General features: G+C 38.5%; 1 protein-coding gene across 1 annotated transcript; it reads right to left on the bottom strand.

Moving 5' to 3' along the window:
• Window positions 1-10,023: 10,023 nt before the first annotated feature.
• LOC147286511 (epoxide hydrolase 2-like) lies at window positions 10,024-12,498 on the bottom strand. Its single transcript, XM_086241084.1, has 7 exons — window positions 12,418-12,498; window positions 12,096-12,310; window positions 11,551-11,595; window positions 11,402-11,405; window positions 10,939-11,060; window positions 10,476-10,711; window positions 10,024-10,381 (listed from the first exon to the last, which is right to left on the bottom strand). The coding sequence occupies exons 1-7, from the start codon at window positions 12,485-12,487 to the stop codon at window positions 10,132-10,134; spliced, it is 942 nt and encodes a 313-aa protein (XP_086097210.1). The 5' UTR covers window positions 12,488-12,498; the 3' UTR covers window positions 10,024-10,131.
• Window positions 12,499-17,104: the final 4,606 nt, after the last annotated feature.

Raw genomic sequence — 17,104 nt, forward strand, 5'->3', positions numbered from 1 at the left:
CAAAAACTCAAACTATGTCAATTTATCTCCAGAAATTCAGATCTATCTTTATTTTCCAAGAGTTCTCGCAATTTCCATTTCCAGCACTTGTAATTCCCTTTTTAAGTCATTTTTTTCCTTGTTGTTAGCTCTACTAGGGTTTTACTTTAAAGCTTTAGTATTGATTTTAGTATTCTTACATAGAATGTTTACATTTCTAGCACCCGTTTACTTTCCATATATTTCAAACAAGGATGGGTAGGTCTAGGATGGGAATGAGTCGGTTTTTACCTGACAATCGACCCAATACCAACTTGTTTTTGGGGCTGATATGCAACTGAAAATCGACCCACAAAGGTCGGGTCGGTTGTTCCAACCCGACTCAATATAGTTGGTTCGGTTGGTGGTTGTGAAAATGGCTAAAGCCAGTTAGCCGACAACCGATCCAACAACCGACTTTAGGAAGCTTGGGTTGTGTAGCTCCTGGTAGAATATATATGACAAAATTATAATATATACAGCAAAGCCAAACCTACCCAGAAGCAAAAATCAAAATGTCATTGAATGATCAACTGATCAATAAAGAGCAGAGAAGTCAACACAGGCAAGGAACATATCTTTAGGCAAGAATGAACAAAAATTTTACACTGTGCTGAGAGATAGGCTATAGAAGATGGAAGCTGTGGCAAAGAAACAGAGGTTCGATACTCGGATCAAGCAGTACTAGCAAATCTGGATTGGGGTATTGAAGCTCTTGAAAAGGCTATATGACAAAAGGTCCACTGCGGCTTCCTGGCCTCGAAACGCCTTCTATGGTGGTTGATTGAATGATCGAAGGGCACCACCATGTTCACCGGAATGATCGAGGAGAAGAAGATCCAACTGGTCCAGTGTCTCTACTCTGCCAAAAACGGCGAATCGTCAGCAGGAGGGCAAGATTGGTTTGGGCTGGGTTCTGGGTTTTCTGTTAGGTTTCTGGGTGATCGAAGGCTGGGGAAGGAAGATGATGGAGAGAGGAAGAGAACAGTGGTAGTCTTGTCATCGTTGGCCGCCTAATGGCCAAGAAATCACAGGAGATAGTGATCGGTGAGAGAAAGAGATGAGAGAGAAGAGACAGAGATAAGGGTGCGCGAGTGAGGAGAGAGAAAGTCAGATGTTTTCTGACTTTTGGGTGTTTAAAACCCTTGTGTGAGTTTTTTGAATGAGAGCTGCTATTTGCACACCTCTAATTTTTTTTTTTTGCACACCCCTAACAACCTAATTTGTGAATTTACCTAATTGACACAAAGAGAAATGACCAAAAAGGACAACCTTTATTATTTGAAAAAAAAAAAAAAAAATCTCCTTACACACCCAACCTAACACTCTTACACACCCCACCCAACACTCTTAAACCTTAGCCAAAAAAATCCTAAAACTCTCATTGCACACCCCCTCCTCTCATAACCTCATCTCTTCATCTTTCTTCCATTAAACCCTAAGTTTTCTCTCTTGGTCACATATAGGGAGTAATATTGTAGAAATACATATTAGTTTTCATGAATGGAGCATTCACTCGTCCCATATTCGCCTTCAGACGAGGTATGATAGTAATTTTTTTTCTTTTTTTTCGTTTTTTTTTTCATTTTCTGTTCGCGGTTCGTTCAGCGAACCAGTGCCGAATGTTTCTCAATTGTTCGACAGATGGGTATCTAACATAACTAATATATTCGGTGGTTACCTGCCGAATGAAAATTTCAAAAAAAAAATCCATTCGATGACTGTTCGCCGAATGAACTTATAAATTTCGACAGAAACCTACCGAACGTTTTACATATGTTCAGAAGACATCTGTCGAATGAAGTATTTTCTTTACGTAAAATCGATATTGTTCGGTAGTCAACTGTCGAACGAAGGTTATTGGTTCGGCAGATTACTAGCGAACATATTCATTTCGTTCGGTAACCTTCTACCGAACAGATTCTTTTCGTTCGGTAACCTTTTACCGAACGTACTGTTTTAACATTATTTTCATGTTTTATGTGTAGGATGATGAACAATATGAGCAATATGGTGGTGCTTCTACTCGAAACAGCAAGGTTGAGGACTATATTGGGGCCGAGGTCGAGGCCAAGGTTTTGACCGAATACTCACGTGACTATAGTAATGAATTCACAACACATGAGGTATGAATTTGTTATTTGGGAAATATATGTTGTAAATGTAGTTGAAATGTGAATAATGTAAATTATATATGTGTAGATATTTCATTCGAGGGATGCATTGGTTAACTGGGCACGTGCATAAGGAAGGACGAACAACATAGTCATTGTCATTATGAGGTCTAATACAGCAGGGGTGGGGAAGAAGAAAGCTAGAATGTTCCTTGGTTGCAAACGAAGTGGTCGCCATAGGCCATCCAAGTATGATGCCGATAGTTGTATAGTAAAACGTCCTAAGGATGGTAGGGACTCTACTACAAAAAGATGTGGATGCCCCTTCTCATTAAAGGGTGTGCAAACTGGTAATGAGGATGAATGGAAGCTAAGTGTGGTATGTGGAGTGCATAACCATAGAGTTTTAGTTACTGGTGAAGGACATTCATTTGTGGGGAGATTATCTGAAACAGAGAGTTTTTTATTGGGGGATATGTCTAAGAGTTTAGTGAAACCGAAGCAAATTTTGACCATCTTAAAGGAAAGGGATTATTAGAATACAACAACAATCAAAACAATATACAATGTCAGACACTGCAATAGGGTGAAAGAGAAGGCTGGAAAAACCGAAATGCAGTGTTTGCTAAGTAAGTTATCTGAACACAAATACTTTGAGTGGCATAGATGTGCTGGTGGTGATGATATTGTGACTGATTTGTTTTGGAGCCACCCTGGTTGTGTTGATCTCTTACGTGTATTTCCACATGTATTGATCATGGATTGCACGTATAAGACTAATGGTACCGTCTGCCACTATTTGAGATTGTTGGGGTCACATCCACAAACATGACTTTCTCAGTTGCATTTGCTTACATTAGTTATGAGAAGGAAGACAACTACATTTGGGCTTTTACTAGATTGAGGTCGTTACTCAGCGATGATTGCCTTCCTGGTGTGATTGTCACAGACCGAGATCTAGCACTCATGAATGCAATCTTTGCAGTTTTTCCTACTGCTAGACATTTATTGTGTAGGTGGCACATTAGCAAAAATGTGATGGTAAATTGCAAGAAAAAGTTTAGAACCAAGGATGATTGGGATAAGTTTTATAGTTCATGGTATTCCTTGGTAAATTCAACGTCAGAAGATGTGTATTTAAGAGACTTATAGCAGATTGAATCTAAGTTCGGTTTGGTTCCTAGAGTTATTGACTATTTGAAGGACACTTGGTTGATACCTTTCAAGGAGAAGTTTATGGCTGTATGGACAGACACATGTATGCATTTTGGTAATACAACTTCCAATAGATAAACACTTTCACATATTTGGCATTACTAGTTAATGATTATATTGTGTTGCATATAAACTAACTTGACTTATTAATAGGGCGGAAAGTGCACATGCGAAGCTAAAAAGGGAACTTGGCTTTAGCCAGCTTCCCTTTGATACCTCTTGGGCACATATACACTCATTGTTAGTATTGCAGCATACACACATTAAGGCATCATTTGAGAAGAGTCGAACGTTTATCCAAGTGAAAATGAGACAGCCGGAATTGAAGGATTTGATATGCTTCACGAACCACAAGTCATAGTGTCAAATCCACCGGTTCAATCAACACTTGATAGACTAGCAATATGGATGGAAGGACAGAATGAAAATACTAAGAGGATGATAAGTTTGAAAATAGAAGAGCTTATGAATTCAGAGATAACGAGGCTAAAAGAACCGCGTGCGAAGGTAAAGACTAAAGGGCGCCCTAGTAAAGCCGAAAATTCTACCCGCCGTTTGTCATCTGCCTTTGAGTATGCACTTTCGGGTCAAGATAGCCACTCACCATCACCTACAATATGTACAGTTGGCACCAATTAGTCAAAGAAGATGCCAAAGGCAAGAATATTCAAATTGAAGGTATATAATTCATTCAAACCGGATGATCTTACTTTATTTTACTAATACTCATTGTATAATCGAATTTATTTATATTTTTCTACAGGCATATAAGACATCACTCACGCCATCTGTTTCGACCCACCGGTATACACAGCAATTCAAAGCTAGCATTAGGCCATTCATTACAGGTGCCACTGATGTGAAATCCGACGGTCATTGTGGCTATAGAGTCGTAGCTTTGGCTTTGGGGTTGGGTGAAGATGCGTGGCGGAAAGTGCGCATAGATTTATTCCACTCGTTACGGTCATTGTCCATCCTATATGAGTCCATATTTGGTCAATCTCGAGTTGATGAGCTAAAGCATTCGATTGAGTATTTTGAAAAACCTCTTCTTGCACCAAAGGATTATTAGATGGACATGCCGGAGATGAGATATGTTATTGCGACATGCTATAGTGTAGTGGTGACCCATGTATGTAGGTCGTTATGCCTAACATGCCTACCATTTAGCGTACACCCAGATATACTAGAGAGATCCGAGATTCGTGAGATTGGTATCGATTTTGTCAATGACGATCATTTCGTACAGGTACACATTGAACTATATGGTTTGTTTTATTGGATATTTAAATTATCTTTAAGACTCATGTATAATGCTATTTTATAGATACACTTGGTACCGGATCATCCCATGCCACCTATTCCTACCGTGTAGACCTTGTATGTCACCGAAAGCGCAAAAATGTGGTATACTAGATACCAACATCGCCTTGAGCAATTCAAAGAACTTGTATGCCATAGTGATCCATCCACACAAGAACCTGTGTCTCTTGATAGTGATTAATTATGTTCTGGACTTGATGCATTTGTATTGACTTATGATGAGATTATTGTATTATTTAAATATATATAAGTATGTGGATTTATCATGGCAAGTATATTCATTTTTGTATATTTGAATTTTTTTTTTTGCATGAACCTAAGTATTTCACATAAATAATGAGGTAGTTCAATTATATCAATTAATCATAGTATTTGACATAAATAAAACCTTATCTAGTTACACAAACTACAAAAATATCAACGCATAATCATTGGCGGGGACGTCGTCTCGAGCCGCGTTGGTATGTCATAGTGTCCTGCAAGTGCGTCCCCTGTAAAATATGTTGCAAACTCTGAATCGACTGATAGAGGTGAGTAGGACGTGTGATAACAACTTCTTCGCCCATGTCAATAATCGGCTGGGTAATCCGTAGCATACGAGCCTCGCGCTCCTAAAAGCCAAAATATGCGAACAGTAGCAGATACAGTCGGAAAATGAGAAAATTTATTGTGTAAATTTACGTACCCGATAGTATGAAATATCTGATGTGGCGTGTGGGTCAAATGCACCTCTGCGAGTAGGGTTGTGAACGATTGGATGTGATATAGAGGTGAACCAATCGATATACCCTCTTACAGTATCCGATGGCCGCCTCATCGGTATACTGTGCGCCTCCTTAGACAACACGTGATTCCCCCATGCCTCCCACATATCAGCTAAATAATTATACATGGGTCTGTACGAGTGCGCATTCGAACCTCGAACCCCCTGAAAAATCGCACGTGGTGCAGGGGGAATCGTCTGTACCCTCCCAAACTGCCTAAGTACTCTCTCAGGGCAATAAGGCTCAACAACATCAAAACAACTTATCATCCCTGTGAAGAATGCTATAGCTGGCAACGAGTGTGTTTGTCTTTGGAATTTGTATGGTTCCCAAATAACTTGAAAAAAAAAAAAAAAAAACAATAACATTATATAGTTGAAAACATTAACATAATAATATAATCCTAAATTTATAAAAAGAATTCTAAATTACAAATATACCTCGTCAGCCGACAAAACATTAAGTCGTTGCCGTATTCTTTGCACTGCTTCAAGATCACTGCCACAATCCCGCCTTGGAGTCCAGCAGAGCGCACGAGGTGAATTCTCGGAGTAATTTATATCGTACGATGGACCGAAAATGGTGTGCATGTGCTCGTACACCCAAGCCTCTATCAGTGTCATATATTCGCCGATTTGTTTGACACTAGATCGAGAGGCAAATCCAAACTGCCTAAACAACCATGCTAGGCATCCAGCGCCCCATGCATAATGGCTAACGGTGTCTAGATCAGTGAGCAGTCTGAGATATTGGACTTGTACCCTTGTGCCAGTCTTATCTACAAACAGGGTACAACCCAATACGTCCAGGCTGCACATTGGATTTCATGCTTAGAGTCGGCATCAGTGACATCACTAAAGCACGTACGTAACCACTCTAATCGTACGTACTCAGCACGAAAGTCCATCAACTGCTCTGATGCCTGATCCCCACTAACTCCTAAATATGCAATTAGTAGATATTCAGAAGCAATGTTATCCTCGACAAGTGTAGCCACTGGTGCACCACCAACCGGAATGTCTAAAATGTTGGCTACATTATCTAGTGTGATGGTCATCTCACCAAAACGCAGGTGAAATGTATTGGTCTCCGGATGCCACCTTTCAACAAAAGCGGACACCAACACTTTATCAACTGTACAGTAAGAACACTGCACCAGTGATGTCAACCCAGAATTAATGACATATCCCTTCAACCGGTCATTATCTGTTCTGGCCCACAACTTCCACTCACGAAGCTTGGTGGTTTTGGACATGCACCTCAAAGGCTCCCGTTCCTAATTCAAACATAACCAAAGAAATTCACTCATTATTACTACAAGTTACACAAGCATATAATACCAACTGTTAAAGATCATACCTCGTTGTTCCAAATGTCAGCAGCTACGTGAGTTCCATAACTCCTCAACAGGGACATGTCAATGAGACCTCCCGGGAAAGGCTCAGCAAGCTCGTTGGGATTATCCTCATTGTAATCCTCAACCGGAACCTCAGCTTGTTCAGGAACTGCCTCACGACTAACTCGTGCTTGTACTAGCCTTCTTCGCCCAGAAGCTGTGGGTCGTGTTCTGTGCACATCATCGGCAACATCGAGGACTTCCCCTCTGGATGAAGATGCACCACGTCTGACTCTTCTTCTGTCCATCCTATATTTTTAAACAAGAAATTGAAAATTGTTTTAGCAAATATATGATTTTTCAAAAACTTAAAAAAAAAAAAAAAATTCAACACAGGTGGTTCGGCAGTTGGCTCTCGAACCAAGTGGCAACTGTTCGACAGATGGCTGTCGAACCAATATGAATTCTTCGACAGTCATCTGTCGAACCAAAATAGGAAAATCTGAAATTTTGCATTCGTTCTGCAGGTAACCACCGAATCAATTCATTTCATTCGGCAGGTAACCACCGAACCAATATTCATTATTCGGCAGTTGGATGTCGAACCAATATGAATTGTTCGACAGTCATCTGTCGAACCATGACTGTCGAACCAAAATAGGAAAATCTGAAATTTTGTATTCGTTCGGTAGAGTACTGCCGAACCAATTCATTTCGTTCGGTAGCTGGCTGCCGAATGAAATGAATTCGTTCGGCAGACCAGTGCCGAACGAGCTGCAAACTCAGAAAAAAAAAAACCCCAAAAATCCTCACTCTAAAACCCGAAAATCTTCGCTACAAATCATCTCAAACAGACGAAAACGGTATTTGGGATGGATTAACTAATTGAAATCACTCAAAAACGTATTACATTAACATTTACATAAACAAAAAATGTGGCACTCGGGAAACTCACTTCCGGTGGCTGTGAAATAGACGATGGCGGCGCTGACGACGGCAGAAATTTGATGGGGTTCACGGCGGCGCTGACGACGGCAATGACGGCGGTGATGAAGCTGAAGGTGGGTGTCGGCAATGGTGGGGTGTTCGGTTGGGTGTGTGCTGGTTGATTGGTTGGTTGTGAGGTGGGGTGGGGTAGGGAGGGTGTGTAGTGTAGATGTGTTTGTGGGGGTGTGTAGTGTTTGGGTTGAGAGGGTGTGTAAGGATAAATTTAGGTATATTTGTGAGATTGGGGTATTTTGGCCATAAAAGGGGTGTGTCAAAAAGAAATTTTGCATTTCAAACATTGAAAAGGGGTGTGTAGGAGAAAATTGTGTGCAAAAAGAAAATTAGGGGTGTGCAAATAGCAGCTCTCTTTTGAATGTATTCAACCAATTGACCCGACTCAACAGACATAGTCGGTTGTGCAACCATCAACTGACCAACAATAGTCAGATCGGTTGTCGATTGTAAGAAATAGGCAAAGTCGATTGGTCGGGTGGGTTGGTTGTTTGTCCAATATGGACCCGACCAGACCGATTCACAACCCTAGGTAGGTATGTGGCCAAGACCACTATCATTTACCAGTGTCTTGTTAATGAAGTTAGATTTACATTTGTTTTCAAAGTATTTTGTTTCAATTTAAGCATTGTCCATTTAAACCTAACCGTAAAATCCTTCAAGTGTACCCATATGCCATAGCCATTAGACCAAATTAGTCAAGTCCTAGCAAGACTGAGCGGAAAAATATCCTAGGCCGAGTTTGGCGCTTTCTCGGCCACGTGGTCGCTCGATGAAGTCAAGTTCAACCCATTAACCCAAAAGAAGCAACCAAACACACACTCTCAGTATTGGGCTTTCGACACAATTGGTGGCACGCCCGCATAAGAAGTTAAAAAAAAGTCCAAAATTGTAATCAATCTCGGCTGCACAAGTAGCCAAGAGACTTTTTTCGCTACAACATAATTTGGCACCTCCGATGAAACCTACTAAACTAGTCTTTTGTTTTGGTACATGGTTGAAACAAGCCAAGAGTTTGCGAAACATATATGAAAGAAGTGTTACGCTGGTCGAGTTGGTCACTATGGCAGACATGCACTTAGATGAGTCTATAGTGACATAATAGGACAGATGACGGTGGAATCTGGCCAATTGGCCCCATTGCTGCCTACTGCCTAAAGAGAATTTCAAATAAATCTTCATGTGAATATATTTTCTGCATTGATATAGTATTTTGTCCATCGACCTTCATTTAAATCCAATATAAAATAAACCCTAATCCTATACGCTTAATTCTAAAGTTTAACGAGATGTTGTTTTGATCATAAGCACAAGTAGCAACACAAAAGTTAATCAAGCAACAACACTCGAATATAGGAAATCAACGATCATAACCATATATCTCGAACGAGACTGATTATGTAAGATGACAAAAGATAGAATGACAGAGGCTTTTATTCCCATATTGTAATTTAAGGTCGAGCATTTTTAGCATATGCCATAGAACCTAGACATTATTTTCCTCTCCTGAATTATAATGTTCTCAAGCACATTGAGCATCTACATTAGGTACCGCATGCTTGTCAAGGAAACTGATAATGAGTTGATTAACTTGCTCTGGAAATTGTTCATGCACAAAATGACACCCTTCTACAATGAATGTAATGTCCAAATCGGACACGAAATGCTTCACTGCCCCAATCCGTTTATAGTCCTCCATCCTTGGAAATCTTAAGACGTAGTCCTTCTAACCCATGATAAAAAGTGATGGAGCTGAGACTTTTGGGTCAGTTAAACCGCAATCCGTTGCCAGAGTTTTGCATAAACAAAGGAACGTACTCTAATGAAATTATATTTTGGAAGGTACTTAATTTTAAAAATAATTAGATTCCATGTTTTTTCCGTTTCCAGAGTTTAGTATGTCCTCCACCATAGACTAGAAATATGTCCTTTGTTCTTCTCAAGTATTTAAGAACACATTTAACTGCAGTCTAATGGACATCTCCTGGGTTGGACTGAGCACTCGACAGCTACATCTGCATTTGCATCGCTCGATGGTTTAATATGATGACCATTAACGTACGCACTTGACATGTCCTTTTGATTAACAAATTGTTTGTCTTTTTTTCTTGAATATAAACCAACTTATTGGCACGTGTTGTCACGCACAAAGTGAATTTTTCTATCAAGCAGGAAATCGAAAGTCATATGCATATATTTTCAGAACGAATGTGGAGATGACAAGATAGAATGATAGGAGCAAGAGTTTCTTTATTACTTCCCAAATTGTAATATAAAGACCAAGCCTTTTTAGCATATGCCACACATGACATTATTTTCTTCTCCTAAATTATATTGTTCCCAGGCACATTGAGCATCTAAATTAGATACTATGCTTGTCAAGGAAACCGATAATCAGCTGATTAATTTGCTCTGGAAATTGTTCATGCACAAAATGACACCCTTCTGCAATGAATGTAATGTCCAAATCAGGCACAAAATGCTTCACTGCCCCAGATCGTATGTAGTCCTCCATCCCTGGAAATTTTAAGACGTAGTCCTTCTCACCCATGATAAGCAGTGATGGAGCTGAGACTTTTGGATCAGTTAAACCGCAATCCGTTGCCAGAGTTCTACATCAACAAGAGAATTAGATTATATGGTTTTTCGGGTACGCATTTTGGGGAGACTAATTAGCATCATATGTTCGACTAGGACGATATCTACCTGTATGGAACTCGCAATGGAAAACGGAATCCAAATTTCTCATACAGAGATGCATAGACTGCAAGATCTTCCTCAGAAAACCACGGTGGTAGAGGAGTGGTTGGGTCAAACAAATCCATGATTTCTTGGTCTTCAGCAGCTACTGGGACCTCACTTCCAGAGAAGAGAATGTAGATGTTCCTTATCACACTCTTTACATCAAAGCGGCCGAAATCTTTTTCTGCCCGTCCTGGCTCCTGGAATTAGGTACATAGGTAAGAACTTAGAAATATTATTATAACAGATTCCGGGATGAAAAGTTTTATCGTGAAAATGAAGATGTTAATGGCAAAATGATACTAAGGAAATTGCAACATCCAACCCAAAATCAATTAGTAATGGGTAACAAGGCCCAAGTTCTTATTAATCGTAACACAATGCTTAACATTCCCGATGTTGGATACTCTGTCTCAACCATATATACCTGCCACCTTGTCGTGTAGAAGCCTTGAGGAAGGAGATGATTTTGGACAGCAGAGAGACCTGGTAGCATGAAAGGAACACCTAGTGTTATGATGCCAGGTACTCGCTCTGGGTGGAGAGCAGCTACCATGATGCAGTACAATCAGCCAAAGGTTTACAAACGTAAACCTAAAAGAACAAGAAGCCTGGAATCCACTAGGAAATTGAGAGAAAACCTCAACAATTAGTTTGATAAAAATAATAGAATGATCCGCTAGCAATTGTAAAAATTGCTTAAGTACGCTTAACGAAACCCTAGGGCGCAAACAACCATATAATTAAGGCCCACGGATAATTACAAACCCAAATAAAATAAAAACGAAAATAAATAAAATGTCTAAAAGTTTAGAATGCAGTTTTGAGGCCCTAAACGATCTCGGATGGCCGAAAAAGCCCATACGTCATGGCATAGCGATGAGTTTGACTCGTCTCGCGATTCCCTTCGAAACGATATGCATTAATACCACTTTCAGAGCCAAACCCTCCGACTAGTAGAAATTATTTCTCCAATTTCTTGGGTTTGCAACGATCAAGCTGTTGCATAAACTTCTCCGCCATCCGTTCTGCATCATACCATGTAAACAGGCAGAGCTCCAAAATCCTTCCCAACAAGAAAAGCCTGGTTTCAATGTACAAACAAAAATTAGAACTTTAATTTTAGGCTTTATAATATGCATGTAATGAACTTAATTTTATGTAATTTTTCTTTCAGAAAAAGAAAAAAGAAAAATTTGCGATATATAGGATGGTTCTGGTGTGATCCTTTTTTTCACGTGTGGATTAAGACTCACTCATGATTAAGGGCCTTACCCTACATTTGTGAGAGAAATTTACACTAAAATCACTCAATTGAAGAATTGATCGAGCACAAAATTCGGATTTTTTTTGTTTGTAAAATGATATTAGGAAATGGGGGTGCGAACCTCAAATGCAAAATTAACTGATGTTTGGGTTTTTAATCACTAGAGATACAAGACCCACATAACACCGAAGTCTGATTACTCTTTTTAAAATAGTTTGATAAACAAAAACCACCAATTAATTAAGAAACTAATTAAAGCTAATATTAGCACCCTTTGCAACAAGTGGGTCAATTAGTGTGTTGATTATATATTTTACCTTGTTAATGGCCAAAGAATCCAAAAGGGCAACAACATCGTGGACAAGGTCCATGAAGGTGGCCTTCTCCGGTTCAGCTGGCTGCTCCGAAAGCCCATAGCCCCTGAAATCAATGGCTATTGCTCGGTAGCCCTTGTTTGCCGCAGCAACCATCTGGTGCCTCCACGTGTACCAAATTTCTGGAAATCCTTGCAGGAATACCACAACCTTTGGACCTGCACATACAGTTGATCATTGTTGTCAGTGTTTGAAAAATAGTAAGGAAAATGAATGATGGATCGATCAATCTAGTAAAGAATTGGTAATATTGGATGTTAATTACCAGTTCCAATTTCAGCTACATGAAGCTTTAGTCCTCTTACTTCCACATCTTTGTGCTGGATCTTCTCCATGAGAGCGATCGATTGAGAGACACTGACTCTTGAGTGAGAGGAGAAAGTTGAACAATAAGACACTATTAATGGGAGAGGGAATAAATAGACAAAGCCTCAATTTAACAAGCGTTTTAATTAATGTCAATATTGTTGACTTTACTCTTTAGGGACAAAATTGTCTTTGCCAACCTACTCACCTCACTCACTTTGCTTTAGGATTAGTTATGTTACGTAAAGCACTAAACAAGCTCCAATAAACAAAGCTCCCTCTATCACATTTTAAGTTTCTAACACTTTGATTGTTCGTCATTTACCATTGTAATTGTTATTATCATTCAGTTACAAACTGCTGGTTATATTTGAAAATTACTTATACAAATATATTTTAATTACATACTATATTCAAAAAATTAATATGCTAATACAAGACACAATGCACACAAAGCCGAAGAAAAATTAATCTCCTACACTAGAAATACTAATTTTGTCGATTAGAGTTTGTCGATCTAATGACACAAGAAAAAATATCAAGTACTAGCCTCCAGATGTACTAAATAAAAATAAGGTTATGAGTAAAGGTTTTTTATAAATATTAATTGATAAATTAAGGGGTTTTTTTATAGTTATTTTAGTGTGGGGTGAAGAAACGAGTATTCAGAATTGTGTAATAAGCCATATACAGATCCATATAAACACATGCAGCAGTCCATATATACTTCAATTAATCCATCTCTAGCTAATTAATATATAATTATTTACACTTATACCCTCGAAGTTTATCGTTTTTTCACATATACTCCATAAAATTTCAAAAATTATACTTACACCCCATATGCAAAAAATTAAATTAGTGTAAATAACTCAATCAATATAGGACATATATATATTAGGTTAACAAAAAAGAAGAAAAAAAATTAAATAAGAGATCGAATAAATGACAGATAAGAAAAGAGATATCACCCAAGGAGGCGTGGTTAATTGACTCTATATTCTTTTCGATGCCACTTTCTCTATTCTCCTAATTGTCTCTTTTGCACCACTGAGAGGTGTAATGATGCTTACTCATTGCAAAATTAATTTTCATGACTTGCTTGATCCAAATGCATCCACTACATTAGTCAACACAAACAATTCAGATACCACGCTTGTCAAATTTCTTCCACTTTTCAATTCATAAGTCTTCATATTTTCATTGTCATTTTCTATTTATGTTTGAAACTCTGATAAGTCTTAAACGAGGTCTTAGTATCGATTTACTTTATTGTTTTTATTTTTCAATTTTATTTAAATAAAAATCTTATTTAATTTATGTTGATGCAAATTTCAGTAAGATTGATACAACAACTTAAATGGATGATCTGGTTGATAAGAAGCCTTATTGGATGATGAGTTGGATGTTGAATAATGATGATCAAGATTTGTTGGATTGCTGGTTGAAGCTGACGAGATCTTCCTGCATGAACACAAGATCAAAGGAGATGGACCGGTGTGGTGCGGCCAAATACACTCCGATGGTGAAGTCAGTGGGATGTGTTTGATGATGTTTGGGTAAGAACAAGCAAGAACAAAGCAAGAACAAGATATGAACTTGGGAGAATATGAAAGAACAATGTAAATCTTCTGGGTTATTCTCAGCTGATTGTGTGTAGTTTGTAAGGAATTTGTGAACCCTTCCTTTGTGCATATAAGTGGCTTTATATAGGCAAAGGAAGAGGTAAGTCTTTAGGTTACCTGCATGTGGGTGAATGGCTGAGAAGATGTCACATCTCTAGTCAGGAATAGCATGCACAACTACCAATTGCCTTTGCATTCAATGCTGCATTGAATGCAAGCATGCTTGATCAAGTGGAATGCCCTAATAGTCATGGTTGTGAGCTGGGATGTCAAGTTTGTCAGAAAGTCATGTCAGATGCACTTGAGTATAGCGGTTCATCCCAACTTGATCTTCTAGAATGGCGGTGGGAGGCCGAGCCTTTCTAAACACATGTATCTCACCATGCGTAGATGTGAAACCTATATGTGATCGGATCGAACGTGGATGACCCGGGCTGAGCTAATCAGGTGATTAGTGTAATGATTACTCCAAGTGTAAACCAGCCATGAATGGTGATTGGATAACATGCAAATGCAGAGCCGAACTGAGATGTCTAGGAAAAGATGAACCCTCAAGTTCCTAAGAGATCCCAATATCGGTTCGGTTCAGATAGGACTCAGGCAACCCGAAGGTAAGAGCCGAACCGAATTGTACAATGTATGAAGTGCCGAGCTGGCCTGGTGACATGGATGGTTAGGTCTGACCAAATTGACCGTTGAAAAGTCAGAGCAAAAATAAAACCTGATATGCCACGTGTTGATCTCTGATTGGCCATTGAATCCATGTGGATTTATCCACAAACAATTTCTCTACACTTTACTTTCGAGCTCTTTAGTTTACGTTTTTGTCTTTTAATTCCATTTAAATTTAAGTTGCATTTAATTATTCAATTTTTTTTCTTGCTCGACCACACAATCTTCTGACGAGAGGTTAGATTTAACTTATTCTCAATTTTGTTCAGGCTGAGATCAACTTGGTGGTAGCATGCCTTCGCAATCCTCCCGAAAAAAAAACCAAGAATTGGTTAGCTCAGTACAAAATTCCGTCAAAAATTGGTTATGTGATCACTTTTACAATATTATTTATTCGGATTAATTATAATAGAGTCAATTTGAGTGAACTAGAGTTAAATGCATGTTGGAAATCATAATCTAATTATTTGTATTATAATGGACTCAAATTTGACTCTATTATAATTGATTTGACAAAAGTAGCTCTGAAAAAGTGGTTATATGACCATTTTTGACGGATTTCTTGACTAAGCTGATGGCAAGGGATCTTGTGTCAAGCCCCAAAACCTCGGCATGTGATAGCGGCACGTACTTTAAGGATCCCGAGGGTACAACACTAAATCGCCAAGGCATTATAGTCTCAAGTTTCTTAAAATACGTTAAGCCCTTTTGTTTAAAACAGGTTAGACTAGAATTTTAATTATGATAACGGAAAATTAAACATATTTTTAAAAAATATTTATTTAAAGAAACCAACCCCACTCAAGGTTACATGTGTTTTGAGTAACCTTGACCTATTTATAAAATTTGCAATTTAAAACACCCAACCCTGAATAAAACATTTGGCACGTAGCCTTGCAAATCTCATAATTGAAAAGTGAAAAGTAAGAAAATAAAATAATTATTACAAACCTTTTTGGAAATAAAGGAATAACGAGACTAAAATGAAATATACAAACTTAGAATGATTGAATAAAATTGAGGCTGAAATGTAAATAAAATGAAATTAGCTCCAAGGCTGACAATAATGACATCATTAGAGAGCGTCTGCTCAACCTCAATCCAATTCCTTTGTATTTGTATCCACAATACCTACAAAATTCATATAAGAGTGAGCATCACATACGTTTATCGCTTAGCAAGGGACTACCCCGGCTAGGTTTGAAACTAGTAAATGCAAATAGTTAGTACATATAGTGAACTCAACGAAAAACACTTAAAACAATGCAATACACAAATCTTGTTTACTTTGTTCACAAAAGGAATTCATAGCATGCTCATACATCCACTTATAAAGCATAACATGATCCCACATGTCAATCCAAGAATTCTTTCAGTTCATCCTTACATCACCACACCGTACTTGAAGTGATTAGTCAAATCACCTAAATTCGATATAATTAAGAGAAGCCTAATGATAAGTCCAAAGTTAATTAAATCCAAACATCTACCCTAATTACACAAATGAAGCGGAACGAACAATGCATACCTTAGCCGGGGATTAATAGTTAATGATCGTCGCCATCCTAGCTAGTTTCGTATTCGATAACCGATCGATCTCATCCCCAAGTTCTTTGAAATCTCTAAAATTTTCAATCAAAACCAACAACCAAACTAGTTCAACTCCAACTCAATAATTAACGGTGGTGATATATATAAAGTAAATACTATTGGATTTTATTTTCCTCACCTTCTATGGTCGATCATCTCTATTCGGTTTCGATTTTGATAACAGATCGATTTCGAAATTCAAATCAATTCCCAAGATAACCACAAATTGCCCTACATCAACTAGTAGCAATTACATAATTAAAATCATTTGAGAGGTCATGGGTGGTTGGAATCCACGGTGACCGCCGGATTCGGTGGTTGCCCAAATCAATTTCCACACCAAACAACAAATTCTCAAGTTCCAAAGTTAGGAATTCATTAATTCATTTAAGTTCAATAGGATGAGAGAGAGTCAAAATCGATTTAAAGGGGCCCAAAACAGCCACCATGCGTGTGGCCGTGGGTGGACGAATTAGGGTTTTCAAATCTACCTAATTTCATACCAATCATATCCAACTGACATGTAGAGGACGAAAAGTAGATGAAGTTTGATACCTGGGTCACAACTAACAATTGTCAGAGTTGTTGGAAAACCGACGGAGAAGCTACTGCCTTTGAATCATTGATTCACCGTCATCGAAGTAAAGGAAGGGTACTAGGATGAACAGCTCACTGAGAGGAACCTTTTGGTTCCAGTGAGAGCCTACGCCATCGCCAGAAAATGGAGATGGCCGAAAAAGGGTCAAATCAATTTTGACG

Source organism: Dryas octopetala, chromosome 4, assembly GCF_963921425.1.
Source record: "Dryas octopetala chromosome 4, drDryOcto1.1, whole genome shotgun sequence".
NCBI lineage: Eukaryota > Viridiplantae > Streptophyta > Magnoliopsida > Rosales > Rosaceae > Dryas > Dryas octopetala.

Coding starts and splice junctions, on each gene's coding strand:
- LOC147286511 (XM_086241084.1), bottom strand. CDS start 12,487: ATGGAGAAGATCCAGCACAAAGATGTGGAAGTAAGAGGACTAAAGCTT. Junction 11,596..12,095: donor ATTCTTTGGCCATTAACAAG/GTAAAATATATA, acceptor CATTGAAACCAG/GCTTTTCTTGTTGGGAAGGA. Junction 10,712..10,938: donor TCTACACGACAAGGTGGCAG/GTATATATGGTT, acceptor ACCTAATTCCAG/GAGCCAGGACGGGCAGAAAA.